The following is a 27,290-nucleotide window of genomic DNA, read 5'->3' on the forward strand; positions in this document are numbered from 1 at the left end:
GATACGTAAATGTCATGTCAAGGAGATCAATCAGAGGACTTTAGATGATTTTTCTTTTCAACAATCAGGATATTCACCGACAACCAACACAAGAGAATGATAAGAACCAACAACAACATCAAATTCAACATATTTTCCAGTTCTTTTTTTTTTTTTCTTATTTTATTCATTGAAACCATGCCCCTCCACCCTACAGTGAAGGAGATGAAACAAACTGTCTGGGTAAAGTAAAGAGATCTTTCCCTTCAAATGGAGATGTCCATTCATGTGAATTAGCCGAGGATGTTTCTGCAATGGCCACTCCAACGTCCTGCAACCCTGGAATGCGTACACCATTCCCACTTGCAGCTGTTCTCATTGCCAGCTTATTACTTGAATCATATATTTGGGTGCCATTTCTTAAAGGACCTGGGCCGATCCACATTCCACCAGACCTTGGAGAGGACAATCCTCGATCCAAACTCCAGTCTATGCTGGAGTAATCTAACTGAGCCATAGAGCCAGCAGTGCTCCAGTCAACTGGAGAAGAGGCACCTGATGAACCAGCTGAGCCACCCAACCCAGAGAAGAGTCCAAGAGAAGATGCGGCGGCAATTGTAGGTGATGCACCTGTTTTACTCCATAAGCCATTTCCTCTGCTGATTCCAAGAGACTCCCCTGGGCTACTGCCTGGAATGAAGTGTTGCTGTTGCTGAAAATGAAGTTGATGGAACATCTGATTTGAATTCAGATCGTTCGGACTGAGACTTCTAGTGGTGGGAATGTGAGGCAGCAAGCCATTAGACTTCATGATATCAACACTATTAGTAGGATACCAACTGGCAGTTGTTCCAGGAGAAGAGCTTATGCTTGTAGCTGGAACCTGTTTTGTATTCACAGATTGAGGTCTTTGCATCATGATAACCGGTTCTTTAACTGTTGCAGGGTGATGATTCTTGTATTCACTTCCAACAGCTACAAAACGTGCTTCTCTCTTGGATGGTGGAGTTGAGACTTGCAGAGGTGATGCCAAAGAATAAGAAACAGAGGGACTTGATCCTGCACTTGGCCATCTTTTCTCACCAGACACTGCAGTTTGCTGAGGTTTTGCCCACTCCACCTTTGCTTGTATTCTCTTCAAAGGCTGCAAAATTTTATTCCCAGGTTCTGAAGATCCTGCAACTGGGACAGCAGTCTTTGTGTAATTAAAATCCCGGTCATCTCTTCTTTGTTGTATCATTGAAGGTGGATTGGGTTTCTGTTGTTGTTGTTCTCTCATCACATTCTGGCTAACTGCACCTGAAACTTTACCATTACTAGCTGTTGGAGGATCACCAGTTTCTTCAGGCTTTAGGGGAGCAGCAGGTGGATCTAGCTTGAGTTCTCTTAAACTTTCTGCTGCCTTTTCAAGATCACCTTCAGCGGCAACCACAGCTCTTTCAACCTCCTGCTTGTTGCACTTGTATTTTATTTCCATATCAGCCATTCGAGCAAGCTCTTCTGATATGTCAATTTTCAAATTACTGCCACAAAGCTGATGATCCTGAAGCTTATCTGCATCCTCACCCCCTTCAAAGAGCCATGACACAGATTCTTCTACTTTACCTTCATTTAATATTAGGGCCATTGTAGCCTGCTCACGTGAAAACCCCATCGCAACAAGCTGTTGAGCAAGTGCTTCTAGCTTTCTTGACATGAGATAGCCACTACACCGCTCATGCAATTCCTGGGCTCGCCTCTCCTTTTGACGCTGATGCTTCCTCTCATTCTTTTGACGGGTTTTTTCCCTCTTATCATTGTCAGCCCCTGGGATTGTTTCCTGCCGAACAGGAATATTTTTCTCTTTATGATCTTCTGACTCACCTGACCAGCTTCCATTATTTGAAACAGAATCATACTCAATCCCAATTCCAAGTGAACTACCAAGGTGATCATCTGGCTCATCTATGTTCCGGTATCGACCATTACCATTCCGAGGTGAAGAAGAGGATGTTGGTACTGTTTCCAATGCATGAAATGTTCCAGAAAGTGGATTGTATGCATTAGCTGGTATACCGGTACTCGCATTAGCAGACCCTGAAGGTTTAGATGAAGTCTTCTGGTGTTCCTTGCTAGCCCTTTTGGACTTGGACTTTGATGCTGGAGACATCACTTTGAAAGTAATAAATTCCTGCAATGTTTAAGATAATTAGTTCAATACACAGTGGCGTGCACAAATAATATATTTACTTTGTATTTTTTAATTTAGCCATCCAGCATATCTACACACAATTACTGGTTCATTCTATGAAGATGGATGAGTTCTAACAAACATAGAAGTTCATAACAGCACAAAACTACAAAAACTGCTCACGCCTAAAATGTGTGCAAATGCACACCAGAAAAATGTAGTAAATTCCATGCCAAAACTTCACCAAGGTACCAACAGTTAATTGGATATTAGAGCAGACTTCCAAAGAACGAACCAAAAAATAATAATAATAAGCAACATTGGGATAGAAAATTTCTAAGGGACCATTTATCAAACATCCTGATTTCCCAAGGGTGAAATCTTACAATTAGTAAGACAGCTATTATTCTTTCTGTTTAAGAGACAAGCATGCACATTTAAGGAAATGGCAGGCTCAATGGCTAAATATATGATATTTCCCAACATATTGCAAGCTGGAGCAAGCTTCTTCAAATATAGTTTTAATAGGCTTAGTCAATTTGCCTCAGAGAAAATTACAAACTTCATTCTTGTTATATCTTGTTTAATAATCTCTTCATTTCAGGAAGGAGCACAAAAGAAGTACCAATCAGAAAAACACAAAACACAACATATAAAGTTTCAGGACTAAGGAGTAATAGAAAACGAACAGGTCTAGTGCAACACTCTTTTCAATCAAGTTTCAAAAAGAAATTCCATATATTCCCATTGAAATAGTTATCCCCCCATTAAGATAGCTCCACCTAAGAACATAAACATCCAAAAGGACATATTCCAGTTTAACCTCTTACTCCCCCCCGAACTCAGAAACCTAGATAATGTACAATTCCTGCAACTAGGGCGAGCAACAGTTAAAGATAGTTTTTCCTCATTCTACATCTACAATATTGAAGAATTAATTATTGTCACATTGACATTAAAAATAAATGGAAATTTAGTCTTATTTTAGTAGCACTATTTAAGTTGGCCCACTCAAATACAAAAGGCAATTCAGTGAAAGCAAGAATAGTATATCAGATACAAGATGGAATAGAAAATTACATCAATAATTGAGGAGCACATTATAACCAAAAATATAATAAAACAACATAAAAAAATGCCACCATTTTAGAGAAACACATATGAGCACCAAGACAGCAGCTGCACACCATTTAGTGAAATGTTGATTAGCTATAAATGAAGGTTAGAACAAACTAAGATACCGAAACAAAAGATCCATAATCAGAAAATTACAAGGGGAGACCTGGAGTGTCGAATTTGTGATACGACAAAAAATACATGAGAAGTAGTTCAGCCAAAATTTTTATCTTTCAAAAAATAGTGTTATGTCAATAACCAATCTGTCACAAGGAAGAAAAACAAAAATTAAAATGGTCCAAGTATTAGAATTTAAACATAAATCAAATAATTGTTTAAATCATTTTGCTGGCCAATGAAACCAACCATACGACAGCCACAGTCTGACAATGTACTCTATGATTTGCATAATTCCATAACAGCACCTTTTCTATTTAGGCAATGAGATTATGCAGAATCCTAAAGATACAATAATGAATTGGTCAATATGTAGCAACAAAAAAAAAAAAAAGAAAAAGAAAAAAGAATATGGAACATTCAGCACTTCAAGGTGAATTCGTTACTATTGCATTTAGGGATAGAACAGCAAAGGATCACGAAAATTCAGGCACCTCTGCAGTGGATACCAGAGGAAAGCATGCACATATTTGGTAGATAGGAAGAAAACCAATTTTATAGCAAGCACAAGAGGGCGAAGACATTAAAGGCTTCCATGCTAACAAGGAAGGATAAAGCAAAAGAAGATGATGATAATGATGATAATTAGTTTTCATAGAAGCACATTGTGGGACTTCACCACTGCAATTTGTAACTCATGGGTTTGTTTTGAAATTGTGCTCAAGCTACTGCTGGTTGTTCTATTCCTTGGACTCCCATTTTCTCATGACATATATCAGACTAGAAATTTAATAGTTCCTCTTGTATGCAGTGTTTTTCTTTCTCCTGAAACCCTCTTGTATGTAGCTTAATGCTTAATGCTTTATAAGTTATAATTATTATCATAATTTTTTACGTTCAATTATTATGATTCAGCCAATGTAGACATTATAGAAGTACTTTAAGGATTTATTTAATTAATGTACAACTCAGAAACCTCACACCTAACCTTGGCAAACAGCTGTAAAATTATAGGAACCAAACCAAAACAAAAGAATAAAATGAGTTTAACCAAACCAAAGATCTTCATTCAATCCAGTAAATATGTTTACAAAAGCCACTGGTAAGCAGTCGATTCTTGCAATTACAGAAGCAATTAAAAAACCATGAACGACATTTGCAGTTTAAGAAAGCCAACAAATCAAGTCATTCAACATTATAATCAAACAAATTCATCTATAACATAACTAATCACAAATATGAATCAAATACAAAGATCATGCAAATTGATGTTCATATAATCAAAACTAAGAAATACCCAGATGAACAAACCCATGAACCCAGATGAACCCATCCTTTTCTTCCAGAAGTGCTACAGCCACCTCTGACATCCAGCAGTTTCTGACAGAGGTGTGCATTGTGGTCACCACCAGCACCGGCCTCAACCAGATCGAGACGAAACTGCATTGTCTGTGATGTTTGATCTCACTAAGAAGCTGGATCATATCATCAGCCTCCTGAACTCTAAAGAAGGGATAAGACTTGTGGCTGCTATGCTGGGTGGGTGTGAAAGGAAATCATGGGATTGGGACAGCCAGATGGGAGATGGCACAGATGAGAGTGACAGCACAAAACCAGATTAAATAAAATTTAGGTTTTAACTGAACCAGACTGATAAAGCCGAAAAAACAAATTTCAATGGTTTGGTTCGACTTTTTGGCAGTTATAACAGAAAACAGCTAACCCTATTTCAGCACTCACATCCCTTGCACACAAATGCTTGCAACTTGGACAACTACGTTTCATCCTATGTTATACTAAAAATTTCCATTTAGGAAATCAGGAACTGATCAAAACAATAAAAGTTAAATGACCATTCAAACAGGTTATAACAAAGATTTTTATTTAAGACCTACGTAATTGAAAACGATAGGCTTGTTGTTAAGCAGCGCATCTCAACACACCAGGGGAACTAGGAGCAGTTAAAATTCATTGAGCAGTCATCAAAATCAATATTCTTGCACGAGAAACCATATGATCACAGAAAATAACTAAAAGATATGTGTAATGATAGCCAAACAAAGGAAGGAAGAAAAATAGAAAACCTCAATCGTCACCCTGGTCAATTATCCAAAAAAATTAATAATAAAGACAGAGGGAAAAGTTCGCTTCTTATTTATCTCGCTGTTGAAGAAAACGCACTAACCATGTCCTGACACTAGTTGAAAGTGGAAATGAAATACAACTCAGTAGCATTTCCTAATAGCAAGAGAATTATCAACCCACTATCTCAAAGTATCATTTGACAACACCAAATTAAACCCACATTAACAATGGAAACGAATGAACAACGGTTCCCCTTGAGCAATTCTCTTCCAAAATCATTCAATAAAAAAATGATTCGCTTAAAGATCCATCAGAATACCCATCCAATTCTGTGTCGCATAGCAAATTCAAAATCCCCAAAGTAATTTCCCAGACAAAGCGATTCTTACAAGTGAATTAAAATGAAAGACGAAATTGACAAAAACGTGTACATACACAGCGCGATAGGGAGGAAGGAAAAGAGGCGAACCTGTGGGGAGAGATAGAAGACAGCGTGATCGACGAAAGGATCGGGATTAAAGTCGAGGACGAGACGAGAGAGAGAGAGAGAGAGAGAGACAGAGAGGGTATCTCGAGAGCCAAACAGAATCGATAGAATTAGGGTTTTCAGAAAAAAAGGGGAAAAAAGGACGAAAAGAGATTTGATGTGATAAATCCGGAACTCTTAATTAACCTACAGGTCAGGCATATACTCCAATACTTGGATTGCCCCGCGCTCGCGTCCTCTCGCCCTGTATTTTTCTCTTAATTTTATTTTTTTTTATTACTCATTTATTTTGCAAATAATTATTCTACAATACTAACGGTAACTATTGTCTGTTTTAAGAGTAGATAATTATAATGTTAATTAAACATTATAAAAATTAGTTTTTTATAAACTGTTTTTCGACCATTAAATACTAATTTTTTTATTAAATTAAAATATTAAATCCTGTCATTAAAATTATTATTTAATAAAACTTACAAATTAAAAAAAATAATTGACATGATAAATAAAAATAAAAATAAAAATATTTTTATAAATAACGTTAACTAATGCATTCGTATTATGATACATATTAGAAACATAAATTATATTATAGAATTAATTATTTAAACAAATCAGCACTATTTACTCATTTATTTTTTTTATAAATTATTCAATATTCAAAAATTCATATCATTTCATTTTACATCTTAAATATTATGTTTTAATTATTATTTCATATTTTTATTTCTTTTAATTTCTTTATTTTTTTACTCTTTAAAAAATAGTTTAAAATGATCAAATTTTGTTAATTATAGAATATACATGAAGAAATACCTGACAAATAAAAATATTTATATACACATATATTATTTGATTAAATATTCAGGACAATCTTCTTAATGCTATAACCAATGTCTTCGCTAATAATTATCTATATTTAAATAATTAAATTTCACAAATTTTTGTCAATTTTTTAATTGTAATCCACAATAATACTTGAATTGATGTAGAGAAAAAAAAATAAAAAAGTAGTAAAAAAATAAAGACCACAAAAAATTTAACACATTTATTTTTTTTGCTGAAAAATAAAAAAAAATGGTGAATGCTAAATGATAAAAGGGAGGAATTATTTTTAAGATTTGAGAAATAAATATTTAATTTTAGGGTGTAAAATTTAATTAGAAAAATATTTATATTCATTCATATATATAAAAGAAGAGTGAATGAGCTAAAAGCCCAAAAGGTTGGAGAAGCCCAAATACAAATCTAAACCCAAAAGCGAAACCGCCAGAAAAATCGTTTTTCGAGCGTGTTTCTTCCGACACTCCTTTTCCCAGTTTCAAATTTAGTTCCCATCTTCAAAATTTCTCTGTTTTTGTTTTTTTTTTTTATATATATATATATTCTTATCTCCTCTCCAATAGCACTAACAGACTGACTACGCCATAGCCACGCGGGATTTTTCTAGGGTTTTCCCTTTACCCTGTGCGCCATGAGGAAGAAACTCGACACTCGTTTCCCAGCAGTAATCTCCCTCTCTTATGTTTTTTTTTTTTTTTTTTTTTAAAAAAACTTACTCTGTTTCGCGTTCATGTTTTCCGAGTATTTGGTTTTTTCTTTATGGGCTTCGTCTTTGTTAAGTATATTGGATTCTTTCTGAAGACTGCTATTTAGTAGTAATATGACTGTTTACGGCGGTGGGATGTCATTACTCGTTAGTGTTCCTTTTGGTTCTATTTTTTGTTGTTGAGTGTATTTTATTTGAGTGGAAATTGGCTTTTGTAGTTTACATGATGTTTTAATTTGCTTTTCTGCTGTGCTCGTTGTTCTACTGCCAATTAGTTTATATGGAATCCAAACTGTTAGAGATAAAATACCACAAAAGCTTATATGATGTTTTGCCTCCCACCCGATAGCTTAGCCATTTGAGTTGGACCGAGACATATGATCGGAACACATCAAAGTTCTTACCACTGAATTGAAAAAAAACTAAAAGAGTTGGACAAAAAACTAAAAATAATACTACCCATTTGAAGATGCTAAACTAAATAAAGGTTTTGTTGTTCTGATATTTCTCTGAAGCGTGCTCTTGTAGATGCTTCTTTTGTTTAATTCTCGTTAATGTTGTTCAGAACGGTTCACCATTTTATTTTGTTGGTTGATCTTTACTTATTTACTTAGCATCAACATAGTAAGAATGTTATAGCAATGCAGCTTTTAAACGTCAAATTTCATTCTTAGCCAGAAAGGAGTTGTGTACTTATCTTCTTTCTTCTAGTTCCTTATATTTTCATACACTGCCAAAGTGGGAAAGTTGTTGGGTTTTATTTATTTGTCCTATTTAAATTACTACATGCAGTTGATTTAATTCATTTATTTATGTATTTTTGTGATTTCATTATTATATTTCGAGTCTGATTATTTGCTTCTTCTTGCTATTTTTTATCAGGCTCGGATTAAAAAGATTATGCAATCTGATGAGGATATAGGAAAGATTGCCATGGCTGTGCCTCTTCTTGTCTGTGAGTAACTTTTGGTGTTTTATTCATGCTTATGGTATTTATGTCCTCCACCCTAATCTCTACTTATCGGAGGAGTTGGTGAATGATTTAGTGGTTAAAGGATATAATTCACTTGTTACTCTTTTGACTATTTATTAACTTCATGCCTCCTTTCGTTATTTACATGTGCAGCTAAAGCTTTGGAGCTATTTTTGCAAGATCTATGTGATCAGACATATGCAATAACTCTGCAAAGGGGAGCCAAGACCTTGAATTCGTTGCATTTGTAAGTCAACAGTTTAACTCTTCCTCTCTCTCTCCCTCTATTTGCAGCCGTAACCTTAACGGCCGTGACCGACTTTGAAGTAATGGTAACGATAATTACCAGTAATTAAAATTCTTTTATATCCTTCCTCTTCTGTTCTCTATTCTCATTTTTATTAGTTTCTACACTTTTTAGCAACTTCAAAGACTATAATTTTTAAGTTTTCTCTTTCCTTTATCAAATTTCAATCTTCCCTGCATATTTCTCATATAAACTTATATTCATCATAAACTACTGTATTTCTAAATTTATTTCTTCTAAAAGTTAGTTAAATTTTATATATTTTAGTTTTTAGTTGATGTTTTTTTTCCTTTTATAAAGAAATTGTGGATTGAAGTATTAGTTGAGTTAAAATTGTACTTTGATCCATTAATTTACTCGATTTATAAAAATTATGTTGGTTTTTTTTTTATTTTAAACTATATAATATTTAACTCAAGTTAAATAATATATATTTCTTGTATTTATGTTTATTATGCATTTATATAAATTATTTTGAATTAAATCTAATCAATATCATTTTATTTATGAACCTCGCAAATTTTTTTTTGAAAAATTTGTATAGAGCTAGGCCATTACCATTACATTATTGCTATTGCAGGCTTGTTTCCGTTACTCGCAACCGCGATTTAAAACCATGTCTCTCTCTCACACACACTTATTGTATGTGCATGCAATACAAATTATTATTTTTCCTTATTTGGGGAATGAATGGATTCTTTTTGTGTATTTTACTCTCCTATGCATAAAGATGATATACTTCTATTTTGAAATTTACAGGAAACAGTGTGTACACACATTTAATGTCTTTGATTTTCTGAGGGAAATTGTTGGCAAGGTTCCTGATTTGGGGGATTCTGATGCTGTCGGGGATGATCATGGTCTTGCCAAAAGAAGGTTTCGAACTGAGTCTTGTATCTTATTATTAGTTTGTTAAGAACATGTAGTTTTAAAATGACAAACAGCAATGCTATTTTTTTTTTTCCAGGAAAGTTGCTGATGATGAAGAAGATAATGACAGCAATGAGGAGTTCAATAGGAGCAGAATGGTAAGCTTTTGTGTTCTCTTATGAAATTGAAAAAGGAAAGAAATTATTTAAGTTGGAGGATTGCTATTGTTTGTTACATTGTTTTATGCTGTATCTAACCAGGTCTTCACTTCATATTATCTTGTATTTTATCAGTTTGATTGATGTATATAACTGTATATAGATGTCAATTCATAATAAGTGCACTAAAACTTGGTACCATAATTTCTTTGACAGCATGATACTGCTCAGGCAAGTGGCAGTGGCAGAGGAAGGGGTAGAGGCAGAGGCAGAGGTCGTGGACGAGGCAGTAAAGCTGGAGAGAGAGATGCAGTCACGAAATGTGAGAAATTTGAAGATGTAGATAATAGTCATCAGGATGTCAATTGTAGTCCAATTATTGAAAAGTTATATACTGTTGATGAACCTGAAGCCTTGAAGGAGAATATCCTAGATGGTAAAAGTGCACAAGCCTCAGTTCATGACTTTGATCTGAATGTAGACTTGGATGAGAATGGGGAGTCTAAAACATTTCTAGTGGCTGCTCCCCCAAGTTCCACAGTAAAACCTACTCCTGAAATGAAGTTTGAATTACCTGGCTGGTCACTTGCAGACGTTGAAAAGATGGATATCGATCCCATTCAGCTAGCCATCTCAAATAGAAGAATAGATGAGGATGAGGAAGATTATGATGAAGAAGGCTGAAGCCACCATGCCTCTGTGCTGTATCCAGTTGCTTGCCCCCTGTAAGTCTTTAGTCCTGTTATAAATCCAAAGGTAGGTTGCTGACTGTATAGAAGTGGTAGGATTGGAAGTTTGAAACAATTATTCTAGATTAGACTAAACCCGGAGGTTTCTTGTTGGCTTTGCCGGAAGCCTGTAATATATTTTTCTGTAACATGAACTAGTAATAATTACAAACATTATTGGCTTTCTAAGTCGTCAGGAGATTAATCAATTTTGTGCTGCCAGGAAGGACGCAAGGATTGAAGTAGGAGACATCTCAAGGGTTAGCTCCCTGTACTTATATGTGCAAATGTATAAGATCACTCGATTGTGTTTGCATTTGGTCTGATTTTTCTTGTGAAGTTGTAGATGTTTATTCTAAACTTGCAAAGCAAGAACTTTTATTCATAAAACTGTTGCAACCGCTTCTTGATTCAATTTGATAATTAATGATAATAATACAAAAACTAATTGTTGCTTAATTGACCAAGAATCAAAAGAAAATAAAACCACAGGAATATCTGTGCAGAGAGTGATTGCTCACGTTTAGCAGAAATATTTGTGCTCTCTAACAAAGAATATATATGTACAGTAACAGTCAATTCCTACTTGAGAAATTGTTTTTCTGTGACGGGTGAAGTTCATTTTGCCCTAGCCTTAAGCTCTACTCAAGCTGGAAGTGACATGAAGGAACGTATCTTCTCCGCAAGGAATTGTTAATCCACCCATGGGATGATCAAAGCCAAACTCTTCTTCAGCTTTTGTTAACAAATCTTGAAAGGAGGGCTCATTCAGATAGGAAACTGGAACTACAAATCTCTTCTTCTCAGTCTCTCTAATGCATACTGCTAAGAAGCCTTTTGGTACATTTAAACATCCTGAAGCTGCTTTATTTGGAGCGAACACAGACGGGCAAAGAGTTTGCTTAGCAAGATTACCTAGAAAACAAATAGCCATAGTCTTCTAAGAAAAGAATAAAGAACAGGAACTTGGAGATTTGGATTGCTTAAGAGCGAGAGAGAGAGAGAAAGAGAGAGAAAACAGGAAAGTTATTACAACACTTGAGAGTTGTGATTCAAAAGAAGTTATAAGTATGTAATGAAACACTACGCTGGAAATACAGAGTTAGTGGCCAGAAATCATTGAGGCCATATGCGTCCCTGTGTGGAAGAAACATTATGCCCTACAAAGTACAGAGAAAAACAAAATGAAAAGCCAGATAGAGATCGGAATCGCCTTTGATTTAGATACAAAACTAAGTGACCCTTCACATGCTTGATAGTATGTTGGTATTAGGTATGTATAAACAAGTATTGTCGGGATTCATACGTTTTTATTTATTTACATCTACAAGTACAGAGAAAAATATAGAGATCGGAAATCTTCATGGGTGGCCTTAGGTATGTGTAGAAGTGAAAGAAATCCAAAAATTCTGATGCTTGATTAGGTGAAAGAATTTGCTTGGGACATAGCTCATGAGGGTACCACATGGTTTTGTCTTCCAACTAGTCAATAGGGGCCTCAGGATTCACACAACTCTAATGGAACAGACCTAATCAATGAAAAAGGATAAAAACAATAGCAGAACAGGTAATTTTTGGTATGAATTTTGTTGAAATTGAGCTAAGATGGTAGGCAGATCTTCGTGAAATTACATCTGAAAATCAATAATAATTTATGATTTCTTACTTGGACACTGGTTCCCTCCACTGCACATCAGCCCCTTGTCCTCTTCCTTCCTAAGGGGCTCCATATATCATCTGATAATGGTGAACTATTGGTTGACTCTGAAAACTTCAGGAGATTGATTGGAAGACTTTTATAAGTTAACCTTACTCAGTGGGACATTAATCATGCAGCACCTTAGCCTATTCATGTTTATACACAGATAGTTTCATTGGGAGGCAGTTATGTATGTTTTAAGATATTTGAAGGCTATTGTCATGGTGGCTTATATTTCCCTGTTGAGCATAGCCTCTATATTATTGCATATTGTGATTCTAATTAGTTACCTGTAATTTTTTTTAGAAAGTCTCTTATTAGATACGGTATCTTTCTAGGCTCTTGCCTAGTTTCATGGAAAACTAACAAACAAACTACTCTTTTCAAATTATATGCAGAAGCAGAAAATCATGCCATGACAACCGCTGTTTTTGAATTATTATGGCTTACTTGTATTTTGCAAGAGTTGCTAGTTCCCCTACAAGTCCCTATCCAACTCCACTGTGATAACAGCTCCCCAAATAGCTCTTAATCTAGTCTTTCATGAGAAAACTAAATACATGGACATTGATTGTCATTTGGTCGGAAACAGCTTCTGCTTCAAACAGTTTGCATTTCTACTAAGCACCAAGTTACAAACATCTTCACCAAGCCACTCTTTGCAAACCAACACAATTACCTCTTTGGCAAGTTGCATCTGCTTCCTCTCCCAACTGCAACTTGAGGGGAGATGTAAAAATATATTGTTTTAATATGCTTGTATTTTATTGGTCTTATCTTATTTCAATTTTAAATAGTATAGTTTCTAGTTTATTCTTTTCTGTACTCTCCTAATCATTCAAAAACATTAGAGGGGTTTTTATGTTATTTTCTGTAATTAGGTTACTGTTGTATCTCGAGCCCAGAGACTATATGAAATATCTTTATTGTACGGACATGATATTTTCCTTTGGAATCAGATAAACTTTTTTCTTTTCTTCTATGCGTCCCTGTCTTGAAGAAACAGTATGCCCTACAAGTACAGAGAAAGGCCAATAAAAGACAGATAGTGATCGGAAATCGTTTTTGATTTAGATAGAAAACTGAGTGACCCTTCACATGCTTTAGATAATGGTGGTATTAGGTATGTATAAACAAGATTTTTCAAGATTCATAAATGCTTATTTATTTGCATCCATGTATTGAAAGCAGTATGCCCTACAAGTACAGATAAAAGCCAATGAAAAGCCAGAGAGGGATCAGAAATGTTCTTGGGTAGCGTTAGGTATGTATAGCAGTGAAAGAAATCCTAAAAGTTCTGATGCATGATTAGGTGAAAGCATTTGCTTGGGACATAGCTCGTGAGGGTAGCACACATTTTTGTCTCCAACTAGTCAATAGGGGCCTCAGGATTCACACAACTCTGATGGAACAAGCCTAATCGTTGAAAAAGGATCAAAACAATCGCAGAACAGGTAATTTTTGCAATGAATTTTGTTGATATTGGGCTTCAAAAGATGGAAGGCAGATCTCCTCAAATTTACATATGAAAATCAATAATAATTTATGAAAATGGAAAAAAAAAGAGAAGCAATTTGATTAATCTCTCCACAAGCACCATTCTGTCCCCAATCATCCAGTCAATGATTGGAGTTGAATCCCTTGAGCCCACCTACCGCTGACCAATGAACCACAACCAGACATTCCAGTATCTAAGAGGAAAACAATCCTCCAAGGCTTATTCCATCCTGCATAAAGATGATATACTTCTTTTTTGAAATTTACAGGAAACAGTGTGTACACACATTTAATGTCTTTCATTTTCTGAGGGAAAATGTTGCCAAGGTTCCTGATTTGGGGGATTCTGATGCTGCCGGGGATGATCATTGTCTTGCCAAAAGAAGGTTTGGGATTGAGTCTTGTATCTTATTACTCTCTCCCTCTCATAATCTGTCCTCTTTTGCATTTTCAAAAAATATAATTTTTTTATTAACTTTTTAATTATATTCCTCATAAATACATTAAATTTTATTAAATAATAAAAGAGATATTTTAGAAGATTTCTTGAAAATAAAGACAAAACTAAATAGAATAATAATAGTTAATTTATACATTACTATAGTCTAAAAAATAAAGTGGACAATAATTTTGGAATAACTAAAAAAAGGAAAAATGGACAAAAATTATAGAATGGAGAAAGCATTCGTTTGTTAAGAACTTGTAGTTTTAAAATTGCTGTGACAAACAGCAATGCTATTTTTTTTTTCCAGGAAAGTGGCTGATGATGAAGAAGATAATGACAGCAACGAGTAGTTCAACAGGAGCAGAAAGGTAAGTTTTTGTGTTCTCTTAAGAAATTGAAAAAGGAAAGCATTATTTAAGTTGGAGGATTGCTACTGTTTGTTACATTGTTTTAAGATGTATCTAACCAGGTCTTCACTTCATATTATCTTGTATTTTATCAATTTGATTGATGCATATAACTGTATATAGATGCCAATTCATAAGAATTGCACTAAAACTTGGTACCATAATTTCTTTGACAGCATGATACTGCTCAGGCAAGCGGAAGCGGCATTGGCAGTGGCAGAGGAAGGGGTAGAGGCAGAGGTCGAGGTCGGGGACGAGGCAGTAAAGCTGGAGAGAGAGATGCAGCCACGAAGTTTGAGAAATTTGAAGATGTGGATAATAGTCATCAGGATGTCAATTGCAGTCCAATTATAGAGAAGTTATATACTGTTGATGAACTTGAAGCCTTGAAGGAGAATATCCTAGATGGTAAAAGTGCACAAGCCCCAGTTCATGACTTTGATCTGAATGTAGACTTGGATGAGAATGGGGAGTCTAAAACATTGTTAGTGGCTGCTCCCCCAAGTTCCACAGTAAAACCTAATCCTGAAATGAAGTTTGAATTACCTGGCTGGTCACTTGCAGACGTTGAAAAGATGGATATCGATCCCATTCAGCAAGCCAACTCAAATAGAAGAAAGATGAGGATGAGGGAGATTACGATGAAGAAGGCTGAAGCCACCATGTCCCTGTGCTGTAACCAGTTGCTTGCTCCCTGTAAGTTTTTAGTCCAGTTATAGATCCAAAGGTAGGATGCTGACTGTATAGAAGTGGTAGGATTGAAAGTTTGAAACAATTATTCTAGATTAGACTGAACCCGGAGGTTTCTTGTTGGCTTTGCCGGAAGCCTTTAATATATTTTTCTGTAACATGAACTAGTAATAATTACAAACATTATTGGCTTTCTAAGGCGTCACGAGATTAATCAATTTTGTTCTGCCAGGAAGGACGCAAGGATTGAAGTAGGAGACATCTCAAGGGTTAGTTCCCTGTACTTATATGTGCAAATGTATAAGATGACTCGATTGTGTTGCTTTTGGTCTGATTTTTTTTCTGAAGTTGAAGATGTTTATTCTAAACTTACAAAGCGAGAACTTTTATTCATAAAACTGTTTCTTGATTCAATTTGATAAGTAATGATAATAATACAAAAACTAGTTGTTGCTTAATTGACCAAGAATCAAAAGAAAATAAAAAAAACTGGTGAAATTGTGATTGCTCACGTTTAGCAGAAATATTTGTGCTCTCTAACAAAGAATATATATGTACAGTAACAGTCAATTCCTACTTGAGAAATTGTTTTTCTGTGACTGGTGAAGTTCATTTTGCCCTAGCCTTAAGCTCTACTCAAGCTGGAAGTGACGTGAAGGAACGCATCTTCTCCGCAAGGAATTGTTAATCCACCCATGGGATGATCAAAGCCAAACTCTTCTTCAGCTTTTGTTAACAAATCTTGAAAGGAGGGCTCATTCAGATAGGAAACTGGAACTAAAAATCTCTTCTTCTCAGTCTCTCCAATGTATACTGCTAAGAAGCCTTTTGGTACATTTAAACATCCTGCAGCTGCTTTATTTAGGGGGAACACAGACAGGGAAAGAATTTGCTTAGCAAGATTACCTAGAAAACGAATAGCCATAGTCTTCTTAGAAAAGAGTCAGGAACAGGAACTTGGAGATTTGGATTGCTTAAGAGCGAGAGAGAGAGAGAAAAAAGGAAAGTTATTACAATACTTGAGAGTTGTGATTCAAAGGAAGTTATAAGTGTGTATTTTATAGACGAAACACTACAATGGAAATATAGAGTTAGTGCCAGAATTGAGGCCATATGCGTCCCTGTGTTGGAAAAACAGTATGCCCTACAAAGCACAGAGAAAAACAAAATGATAAGCCAGATGGAGACCGGAACCGTCTTTGATTTAGATACAAAACTAAATGAACCTTCACATGCCCTAAACATACTCACAGGTTAAGTTTAAAGATACGAGATATTTCAGATATTTCAGATTTTATCATCCGATTTTTAATTTTTATTTAAAAAAAAGTAAGTAAATAATAAGGGTATGACTTTGTTTTTTCTTATTAATTCAAAATATTATATTTTTTTTAATTAGTGATCTTGCTGTTACGGATTAAAATTTTTTTATATTAACTAAATTAAAATTAAATAAATTTTATATTGTAAATTAAAATTTAAGAATTATAGCTCTAAATTCTAGGAGGACAATATATGAAATTTAGCTTTCTATTTTTCTTTTAACAGAAAATGTGGATGGAAGAATATTGATTTTAACATAGTGAAAAGTAGGCGGATATATTTGTTAAAAGAAAATTATTATTTAATTAAATTTTTTTTAATTTTAAAAATATATATTAAAAATATTATTAATATTTTAAAAAATTTATTAATTAATTTTTTTATTAATTTTATCATTAAATATTTTATTATTTAATTTTTATAATTTTAAAAAATTTATTAATTAATTCTTTAAATTTTTAAAAAAATTATTAATTAATTTTTTTATATTAGAAATATTTAATAATTAAAATTAATTAATAAATTTTTAAAAAGGTTAAAAAAATTTTAATATATTTTTTAAAAATAAACATCAATTAATAAATTTTCTTATATTATAAAAATTAGATAATAATATTTTTATTTGTTAATTGTGACAAACATCAGGGACTAAGAAGTAAGTTTTCATGTGTATATGTGCAGAGCCACCTACTAGCAGATTATGACGACCGTGGATAGAAACAAGACATCAAATTTCTGGTGCAAAGTTCTGCCAGATTCCGACCGCCTCTAACAGGGTCGCCCAACAGCCCAAATTCCTCGTCTGATGTACTTGATTTTGTAGTGCACAAAGCAAACGGCTTAAAGGGTTTAGTTGATACAGGTCTTCAATCCCTTCCTCACCAATATATCCTACCACCAGAAGAAAGATTGCCCACAAGCCAAGTCATTTCCCAAGAATCCATACCCATCATTGATGTCTCGAATTGGGATGATCCGCGAGTTGCAAAATCAATCTTCGAAGCTGCAAGCAAGTGGGGTTTCTTTCAGATTATCAATCATGGGATTCCACAAGAGATTCTTGATCATACACTGGATGCAGCTCATGGGTTCTTTGGGTTAACCAATGAAGAAAGAAAGAAGTTTTGGAAAGGGCAGTCCCCAACTGATACTGTATTCCTTGCAACAAGTTTCAGTCCTCTGACTGAGAAGGTGCTGGAGTGGAAGGACTATCTGAGCTTCCATTATATCTCTGGAGATGATAAGTCTCAGGCACTGTGGCCTTCTGTGTGCAAGTAAGGTCCAAAACTCTGCAGAATTCATGGATTAAAGTGGGTTACTGAAATCATTTCGATAAGCCTGCTTTTCAATTTATGGTTATAAATTCTCCTTTGTCAATTGTTTAGCATTTGTTTTATTAGTTCTTATATAGTCTCTTTTTAAAGTTATTTAATATCAGTATTCATCTAGTATTATCATCATTTTAATGGGATATCCAAACAAATCAAAGGCATTATCCAGATTCCAGTCAGAAATGATGAAAATGAGTGCTGAATTTTGTTTGTGCTCTAATTTATTTAGCTAACATTTTCTGATGCTAATCTAACTATCTAATCTGAGAGTAATCATATTGATTGTATGACAATCCCTCAACTAATGGTTCCATTAATTCAATCCACAAAATTGAAAGTTACCCATGCCTCATTTAACATCTTAATGATATCTTATTGACTGCACTCATTTGATCTAGCAGGAACAGATGCATATTTATAGCAATGACTCACTTGTGCTTCATTTCAGGGATGAGGTGCTTGAATATATGAAGAGGGCTGAATTGCTTATCAAAAAGCTGTTAGAGCTGCTACTCAGAAAACTCAATGTAAAGGAGATTGACAAAAATAAAGGAAATGCCTTAATGGGTTCGGTAAGGATTAACATGAACTACTTTCCTCATTGCCCTAATCCTGAACTTGTCGCCGGAGTAGGCCCTCATTCTGATATTTCATCAATCACAGTCCTCCTCCAAGATGAGGGCTTTTTGCTTTTTCAGGTTAAAAAAAAAATATATTTCTCAATTCCTGGTTCGGAAAAAATATTTTCCGAACCAGGGTGAAAAGAACCTCTACCGCACTTTAAGCTAAGTAAAGAATAAATTAAAAAAAAAAAAATTAAATGCATTACCGCACCTTAAAGGTGCGGTAATGCATGAGTGCAGCAGTTGCCGCACTCAATTTTGTTTTAATTATAAATTTAATTTTTATTTAATTAATTATTATATTTTATTAGTTTAATTTATATAATTATATATTAAATTTATAAAATATAATTATAAAAATTATATTAATATTATTATAAATATTAATCATTTTAATTTATTTACAATAAAAAATTATATTTTTCATATTTATCATTCTACTTTTATTATTTTTATTATAATTAATTTATAAATATTTAATATAAATATTTGTAAATTATAAAAATTATAAAAAATTAAAATTTATTTTATTTCATATTTTTTCTCATAATTTTTTTATTCTCTTATATTCCTCTCAAAATAATCAATAAATATTGATTTTTAATATTTTTATAAATTTACAAATATTAATAATGAAGAGTGACTATATAAATGATAAACGCCAGTTATATAGAACTCAATGTTTAAAAAAAATATCTATATAGGACGGAAAGAGATTTAATCATCCTTAATATTATTTTTTAATAAAATTTTTTATTTTATCATTTATATATATATTAACTTATTTTTATTATATTTCACTGCTTTTACATATTTAAATGTATTTTTTTAGCACTCACAGGCTTAGCCTGGTGGTAAGTGCATTCGAGTAAATCTGAGTGATCTCAGGTTCGAATCCCCAACCCCATTTCAAAGAAAAAAAATATATTTTTTTATTTAATTTTTTATAATTTCTGCATTGATAAATATAATTAATAAAATAAATTATATTAATACATTTATATATATTTTTAGTATTAATTAAATTATATAAATTAATAAAATAAAGTGATAAATATGATAGATATAGTATTATATTATAAATAATTTAAATTAATTAATATTAATATAATTTTTATAATTATATTTATATAAATTTAATATATAATTAATTAAATTATATAAATTAATAAAATAAATTAATAAATATAATATTATATTACAAATAACTTAAATTAATTAATATTAATATTAATATTAATATAATTTTTATAATTATATTTTATAAATTTAATATATAATTATATAAATTAAATTAATAAAATATAATAATTAATTAAATAAAAATTAAATTTATAATTAAAATAAAATTGGGGGCGGCAACCGCCGCACTCATGCATTACCGCACCTTTAAGGTGCGGTAATGCATTTAATATTTTTTTTTTAATTTATTCTTTACTTACCGCACTTTAAAAGTGCGGTAAGCTCTACCGCACTTTTAAAGTGCGGTAGAGGTTCTTTTCACCCTGGTTTCGGAAAATATTTTTTTCGAACCAGGAATTGAGAAATATTTTTTTATTTTAACCTGAAAAAGCAAAAAGCCCCCAAGATGACACTGGCGGGCTTTATGTTCGAGGAATTGAAGAGGGTGGTAGCTGGATACATATTCAACCAGTTAATGGAGCACTTGTGATCAATATTGGAGATGTGCTGCAGATAATGAGCAATGACCAATATAAAAGCATAGAGCATCGTGTGATTGCCAATGGAAGCAGGAATAGGGTCTCAGTTCCTATCTTTGTCAATCCAGGACCTGATGCTCTAATTGGACCTCTACCAGAAGTGCTAGAGACTGGAGCAGCACCCAGATATAAGTCAGTTCTCTTTTCAGATTACTTAAGTTATTTCTTTAGCTAAGGTCATGACGGGAAAAATACTATCGATTGTGCAAAGATATGATGGTGGATGTTGAGACTTCTAATCTTTTGTAATATGAAAGCAATAGCCAGGATCTAATGTACTTCTGTCGTCTGTTAATTCCAGGAGCGACCATGTCTTTGGTAGGCCTAAGCTGCCTTTTGGGTTTCATGTCTATATTTACCCCATAGAATGAGACTTAAAAAAGGAAAACAAAAACAAAGCTTTTTTATCTCACTGAAAGTTCATGGGTTGATTTGTATTTAATTTTAAAATAACAACTAATAAACTTTAATTTACAAATACAGAAGTTTGAAAATTTAACTTTTTTTAATTGAAATTTTATATTTTTCTATGACAACTAAATAGTTTTAATGCTTTAATTTTAATTATAATATATAAATTATTAGAGCCAATCGAAATTTTGAGAGGCCAATTAATAAAAAATATAATTTTACTATTATTAAAATTATTTTATAAATATATAGAGACTAATAAGATTTTTAGAGAGTTATTACTGAATAAATTCATTAAACTTATTAAAATATTTAGGGCCAAAGTTTATATAGTAACGGTGCATGATTTTTTTAATATTATTCACTAATTTAAAAGGATCAATAAAACAAAAAATTGAAGCTTAATAAACTGCATTATTTGAATTCTGTATTTAATTAAATTCTAAATTTTAAAGTTGCGATACAGTGTAAAAGCCTGCAATTTTAATTTGATACCCATTCCATTACATTTGTCTGTAGAATGGATGCATGGATTATTCAGTGGTTATGGCATCCCAATAGAATAGCAACTATAACCGACATTTTTTGAGAATGATGGAAGGCTTTTCCATTCAAGAACCAGTAAAATCTGATCATCTTTTACAAATATATGACAAAATTGAACCTAATCTACTGTAATTCAGTCGATATAAATGCATGGGAAGCACTACATGCAGCCAAAAAAAAACAAAACAAATGATAAACAGTTGAAGGTTACACTTGTTGACAGTAGAGATTTCTCTTCCCTTGACATAGGTTTGACTAGCAGTTACAGACACCAACCTATGATGATCATGCTACAAAAGTGAGCTTGAGACTTGCATTTCTGCTTCTAGCAAAGGACATCTCCCCCAATTTATTCACTTCTCTTTTCTGGCCAGGGACTCTCCCTTGTACTCACAACCTGCAGTAACCACGAAACCTGCTCCAACCTGGCATGAAGAGAAAGGAGGACATGAATGTGTGCACCATGGCGCATATAATTTCAGAAGAAGAGAGATTACTTGACAATCTTTGAGTCCAACTCGCTTTTGGAGCTGTACATTGTTGCAAATCACAGAATCTAGGATTGAACAGTCATCTCCAATGGTAACATGGTTCATGATAACTGAATTAACCACCTGAGATGACGAAATAGAAATAAAAAGCCTGAACGTAATTTTCTTTTTCTGAATTTGCAGCGTATGTTATTCACATTAACAACTGAAAAAACATAATACCTTCACATTAGAACCTATCCGGCAGTGACTACCAATAACAGACCGTTTCACACTGCATTTATCACCCATTTGTGAACCTTCGCCTAACATACAATGAGGTCCCACCTAGAGCCACAAAACTATTATTATAAGTACAAAGATTAGATTCTTGGATTGGGAAGTGGGGTTATAAGAAACTGATGAACCCAACATGCCATTACAAACCTTCATATTGAACAAACGTATTATACCAAATTCCTTATCCTAGAGTAGGGTATTGTCACTGAAATTGGTTTAAGTTGCTTTAGAAGCAAGATTGTGTTTGCAAAGCACTGTACTCACAGTAGTTTTTAATCCAAGCTGTGCTGAAGGGTGGATGACGTTGTTATGAGCAGAGAATGAATAGCCTGACAGATGATTTGCCTCACCTATGACCTGATTTGAAAATTGAATACAAATTTCAACTCAAAAGTGCTCGAGTAGAAGATAAAAAGAAAATACCATGAAAGAGCTTCAACTGCATAAACTCACATCTCTGTTTATATCACTGAATGCCTGAATAGAATTTAAGCGAGAACAGTATTTGCTGTTGCTTGCAATATAAGCACAGCACTTGTGAATTCTTTGAACAGAAGCAGAACCATTATGACCCGATGCATAAAGTTCATGAAAGCTCGGAGTAGACGCATTGGCCAGTATCTGAGATACCATGACATGGTTGTTTTGGGAACTAACCTTCTCATTTCCATTTTCTTCTGCTTGCGATAATACACCATTTAGTAATACCTCTGATCTCTGATGTCCATTCAACAATTCAAACCGGTTTAAGATTTATGTAACTGTACGAGTACCTAAAAAATGTGACACAGAGACTTAATTAGACCAACCAGCTGGCTCTGAACAAGATAAGGCAGTACATCCCGTTTTAAGCTCTGAAATTTATCCTTCTCTTCTAAAACTTCTTGCAGGACAGACCTGAAATACATCAATAGAAAAGATGTGGATTATGGACACCAGATAAAAAGAAATCTTGGAAGCCAAGATGTGAAAAAGACAAACCTCTTGAACGCATACATATGAGCATCCATAAGATCAGATCGTATTTCCATCTAACAAAAAACGTAATTAACAAGAGAGAAGAAAAATAAGATTACAAAGCAAACAAATTTTCCTAAATACATTATCACCTAATAAGTATACATTTAATTGTGCCTCCACAATTACAAAACTTATATTAAAACTCACAAACTATCGTGTTACATTTGGTCAGCAATTATGCAATCAAATTTTCTATTGGATTCAATAGAAAATTTTTATGGCCTACAAAAGGTCTACTAGGATGGAGAATTATAAAGAAGGAAAGGTGCAAGGAATAAAAATTCTGATTCAAGACCAAGCTGTTGGACTTCAATACTTCCTAGTGTAGAAGTTAAGACAGAAGCAGCAGACTTCAATACCACAAAGAAAGTATACAATCAGTTCCACAAATGGGCACTTTTATTAGCCAAGCCAACACAAAAAGGGCAGTGAAGGAAACATTTCAACTGATGCTTGTAAATATTCAGTATCTCATATCATGTTTACCAGAAGCCCAGTAGTTGTCAACTTCTGGTAAATGTTTGTTAAAATAACAAGATGAGAGAGGCAAATGACCTTCAATTACCTGCCCCACTGCATGAAGAATACTCTTCTGAATTCGAATATCTTTATCAACTTCAGCTCCTGCAAAAGGCTCCAAGATGACATATAATCTACAAATAGAGAATCTCAAACAACATCAAAATCAACTCAAGATATCAACCTGTTGCTATATGTAACAAAAACTGCTTTGCAAGGTCCAGTCCAATGATGTTGTACCATCTGGGTTTCTTTATTTTGTCCTTTCCAGCAGATGACCCTGATTCAGCAGGCCCACCAACAGGAGCAGAACAAAGCATTGTAGTCACCACTGCATCATGCCGTCTGTGAGCTGCTGCAACTGCACCAGGAGGAATGTCAGAAACAAGATCACCAGTCACAACCTGCAGAAAGATGAAACACCAATGGCTGTAAATAAACAATTGTTGAGATTCTTGAGAACCCAGACACCATAAAAGACTTGGTGCTAACCAAAATGTCCTTTGCAGTCAAATGGTGCGCAATGGCCCGAAGAGCGCCAGCAGTTCCAACATCTTCTGGAACTGCAGCAACCTGCAGTGTTAATAGCATGTCTAATTTCTAATTTTCTTTTTCCAAGCAGATATTTAAATTAGGATAAGACTAGTACCATACTATGCACAAGACTTTAAAGTTGCAGAATAATGGAAGACCTTGACTTACTATTGGAGAATAATGCGAACTGCATAAAATAAATGGTAGTAGTTTCATATGCCCTCCAGCAACAAACTAAGAATTCTCAACTCAACCCATCAGTATTCTTATTCAACTGGCCCATGGCCAATGTGTCCCTACTCTCAGTTTGGTAAAGGAAAATAGATATACTTTCCACCGCAAATAAAATGTTCAAGCTTAAACAAGATGATGAAATTTCTGAAAAAAAATACTCGACAACTGTTTTGAATGGCATCTACCATTCATGAATGGCAAGACATGCTATAAATGATGTTCTTATATCTCATTCCCATTAAGGTTAATCTTAGTTCTGGAGTAACATTCCTTACCATTAGATGCCCTAACAAGCTTAAGAACCAAATGACCACCAAGAAATTTACCCAAAAATTAAAAAAAAGTAAAAAGAGGTTGCAGGAGGATATATTCCTAAAATAAAAAACAGGAAAGGGTTATCAACTTTGGCAAACTGTAGCAACCCAATGAGCACCAAGAAATTTACCCAAAACTTAAAGAAGTAAAAAAGAGGTTGCAGGCAGATATACCCTAAAACAGGAAAGGGATATCAACTTTGGCAAACTGTAGGAAGATCATTGACCAAATATAAAATGAGTGAGAAGAATCAAATAAAATCACTATCCGAAAATTAAATAATGCTGCAGTACTCATTACTAATGTCAAGTGGTTATGGATGCAGAATAACTAACTTGATAGGGCATTCCAACCATCCTTTTAGTTTCATATATCTGTCTCTTACAACCACTCTAGTGTTAGATTAAAAATTCTAACCAGACAGGGTATTTTTAAAAAGAAAAAAAAGGAATAAAAGAAAAATTATAGGCTCTAGTGGCCATATATCCATATTAGCATAGAAAGTAAAAAACAAGGCCTTTTAAAGATTTTTTGCACAAATAAGCACTTCGCTAAAGCATTCAAAAAAATTAGCAAGCCAGCAATCCTAACATCTAGGACAATCACCTTGGCTCAACAGTTCAAATGATAAGTTTTAAAGGATAGAGGCTGCATATATTGAGGTTGGGATAAATCCTGGCAGCAAACAGTATATAGCAATTGCCAATTAGGCAAAAGGGGATGCTATTTACAAAATTTTAATGCAAATACTTCAAGAACTAATCTGAATTCATAAAGTTCCAGATTTAATATTCATCCTGAAATCACATCTAAACGAGGCAAAGAAAACATGTCTAAGATGAAGTGCCCCATTAAGGATTTTATATAAACTGTGCAGAACTTTGGCAGGAAGATCATACAAAATGAATTATAACAGTTTCCTATGTTACAGAGCACTCAGCCCATGCTGTCATTGACTCCTGGTTCTCAAATTAAAAATTAATAAATTTGCAAATTGAAATTGCAAATTATATATTATATTCCATGAGAAAGTACAAGAGAATTTTGGTTATCTGAGAAATAAATCATTTTAGATATAAAAATGTAAGTACTCTGCCTTCAGCTTTAACTTTTCGCAATCATATTCATAATCATAAGTTTCCACAGTTATCTATTATGGAGATGAAGATTTTTTTTCTTTTTTTCTTTTTCAATACACAATACTCGGAGGTAAAATTAGACACCAGCATATGATGTACATAACATAGGTTTTACATGTGTCTCAGATATTCATTCAACATCCAATAATAAAAATTTCAATCATAAAAAACCAATTATTACATATGCATGGTTCACCCTATAGAGAAGCAGCACCATCTAATAATTGCACTAACTATATTGATACTGCATTTTTAAGGAGAACATAGAACTCAAGAATTATTAGCAAAATACCTCTGCACAAAGAGTTTATAATGATTAAATAATTTATTCAGCATCACAGCTGCACATTCTAAATTTTCAATCTTGAGACTTGCTTCAGTATCAATTTTATTTTCTTTGTCTTGATTAGGGGTTGGACCAAAACAATGATGTAATAAGTAAATTATTAATTAGTTCACCATCAACTTCTACAATGGAGATTAGTTCGTTGTTAGGTTGCTTGGGAAGCTGATTGCATAAAGTACATCTGCATCTCTAATATATTTTAACTTAATAGCAACTTCTATATATTCCAAACAGATGGTTATTAGATATTTGGTGAAAGCTAAAAGATTAAACATTCAAGCATTATTGTATTATTACATCTTCAAATAAGTAAAATCTATCATCAATACATAATGATACTTTGCATGAGAATAAAATTAACCTCGACATGTAAACGATCAACATAAGCACCCGATATCCAAGCACTAACTAGACGAGCTGCATCTTGCCCTTCCACCACCTAGCGAACAAGATACACATAGAAGGGGAATAAGCAACTCTATAAATTAAAAAAAAAAAAAAAAAAAAAAAAAAACACAACCCTATAATGAAACACAAGTTCAAATCTGTCACAAATTTACTTACAAATCCTAAAGAAGCGAACTTTCACTTGGTTTTAAAGTTATGAATATCCCAAGAAGCGAATTTTACAGTTCATGATTCCTTTATTTACGTTTCTCCTCTTTCCAGTCCATTCCACTATTTTTCTTCTTTTTTTTTTCCTTAGAAAGACAGGAAAACAAAACAGACAATTAGGTGGCAAATAATATTACATGAAAAAAAATCATACCACAATAAGGTCCTTGAGATTGCAGAGTTCCAATTGCTCCAAAACATAAGCGAGAACCGGCCGGTTGGCCACCGGAAGCAGCGGTTTTGGTACCTCCTGCATTCAAAGAGAAAAAAGGGGAAAAACCCAATAAAGAATCAATAATGAGATATGATTACCAAAAATTTCAGGGGGTTTCTTTTGTTTTCGTTGAAAAGAAACACAACCTTAGAGACCAGAGGAAGCAGTTTCTTTGAAGTGCCACCAGCTAAGACAACCACTTGGAAATCCATATCTGAGAAATAGTTATGGAGGTATCAAAATTTGAAAGGCAGAGAGCTCGGTGGCGGTGGGACGTCTATTCTTGCTTGTTACTGTTCGAAACAGTGGAATCACTGTTGCTATTGCAACTGCACTTCGATAGCGTTTCCAC

General features: G+C 33.6%; 4 protein-coding genes and 1 pseudogene across 16 annotated transcripts; 2 read left to right on the forward strand and 3 right to left on the reverse strand.

The window, feature by feature from the left end:
- Positions 1-97: 97 nt before the first annotated feature.
- On the reverse strand, positions 98-6,180 carry LOC110627659. Of its 12 annotated transcripts, none has more exons than XR_006352007.1 (4): positions 5,937-6,180; positions 3,632-3,724; positions 3,432-3,528; positions 2,156-3,328 (listed from the first exon to the last, which is right to left on the reverse strand). XR_006352007.1 is itself a non-coding variant. In XM_043959803.1 (3 exons), the coding sequence occupies exon 3, from the start codon at positions 2,126-2,128 to the stop codon at positions 191-193; it is 1,938 nt and encodes a 645-aa protein (XP_043815738.1). In that variant the 5' UTR covers positions 2,129-2,149; positions 3,432-3,528; positions 5,937-6,114; the 3' UTR covers positions 98-190. The 12 variants fall into 12 exon arrangements, 7 of the variants coding, with proteins under 7 accessions (XP_043815738.1, XP_043815735.1, XP_043815744.1 ...); XR_006352006.1 differs by having other exon boundaries at positions 3,422-3,528; XM_043959803.1 differs by lacking the exons at positions 2,156-3,328; positions 3,632-3,724 and adding an exon at positions 98-2,149 and having other exon boundaries at positions 5,937-6,114.
- Positions 6,181-7,261: 1,081 nt separating this feature from the next.
- Positions 7,262-15,507, forward strand: LOC110611429 (dr1-associated corepressor homolog). Its single transcript, XM_021751764.2, is given in 8 exon segments — positions 7,262-7,461; positions 8,386-8,458; positions 8,630-8,723; positions 9,543-9,659; positions 9,751-9,811; positions 10,028-10,059; positions 14,796-15,202; positions 15,205-15,507. Coding segments are annotated over 8 exon segments (855 nt in total). The 5' UTR covers positions 7,262-7,428; the 3' UTR covers positions 15,243-15,507.
- Positions 15,508-15,819: 312 nt separating this feature from the next.
- On the reverse strand, positions 15,820-16,511 carry LOC122724557 (auxin-responsive protein SAUR23-like). Its single transcript, XM_043959839.1, has one exon. The coding sequence runs from the start codon at positions 16,200-16,202 to the stop codon at positions 15,903-15,905; it is 300 nt and encodes a 99-aa protein (XP_043815774.1). The 5' UTR covers positions 16,203-16,511; the 3' UTR covers positions 15,820-15,902.
- LOC110610491 lies at positions 16,391-20,618 on the forward strand (annotated as a pseudogene).
- Positions 20,619-21,252: 634 nt separating this feature from the next.
- LOC110628208 (translation initiation factor eIF-2B subunit gamma) lies at positions 21,253-27,279 on the reverse strand. Of its 2 annotated transcripts, XM_021774789.2 has the most exons (13): positions 27,085-27,279; positions 26,879-26,974; positions 26,471-26,548; positions 24,034-24,114; positions 23,726-23,945; positions 23,588-23,646; positions 22,984-23,033; positions 22,812-22,899; positions 22,456-22,719; positions 22,267-22,359; positions 21,946-22,050; positions 21,730-21,846; positions 21,253-21,657 (listed from the first exon to the last, which is right to left on the reverse strand). In XM_021774789.2, exons 1-13 carry the CDS (start codon positions 27,148-27,150, stop codon positions 21,586-21,588), a joined length of 1,389 nt encoding a protein of 462 aa, XP_021630481.1. In that variant the 5' UTR covers positions 27,151-27,279; the 3' UTR covers positions 21,253-21,585. The 2 variants fall into 2 exon arrangements, with proteins under 2 accessions (XP_021630481.1, XP_021630639.1); XM_021774947.2 differs by lacking the exons at positions 26,471-26,548; positions 26,879-26,974; positions 27,085-27,279 and adding an exon at positions 24,244-26,464.
- Between the last annotated feature and the right edge of the window lie 11 nt (positions 27,280-27,290).

This window comes from Manihot esculenta, chromosome 1, assembly GCF_001659605.2.
Source record: "Manihot esculenta cultivar AM560-2 chromosome 1, M.esculenta_v8, whole genome shotgun sequence".
Lineage (NCBI taxonomy): Eukaryota > Viridiplantae > Streptophyta > Magnoliopsida > Malpighiales > Euphorbiaceae > Manihot > Manihot esculenta.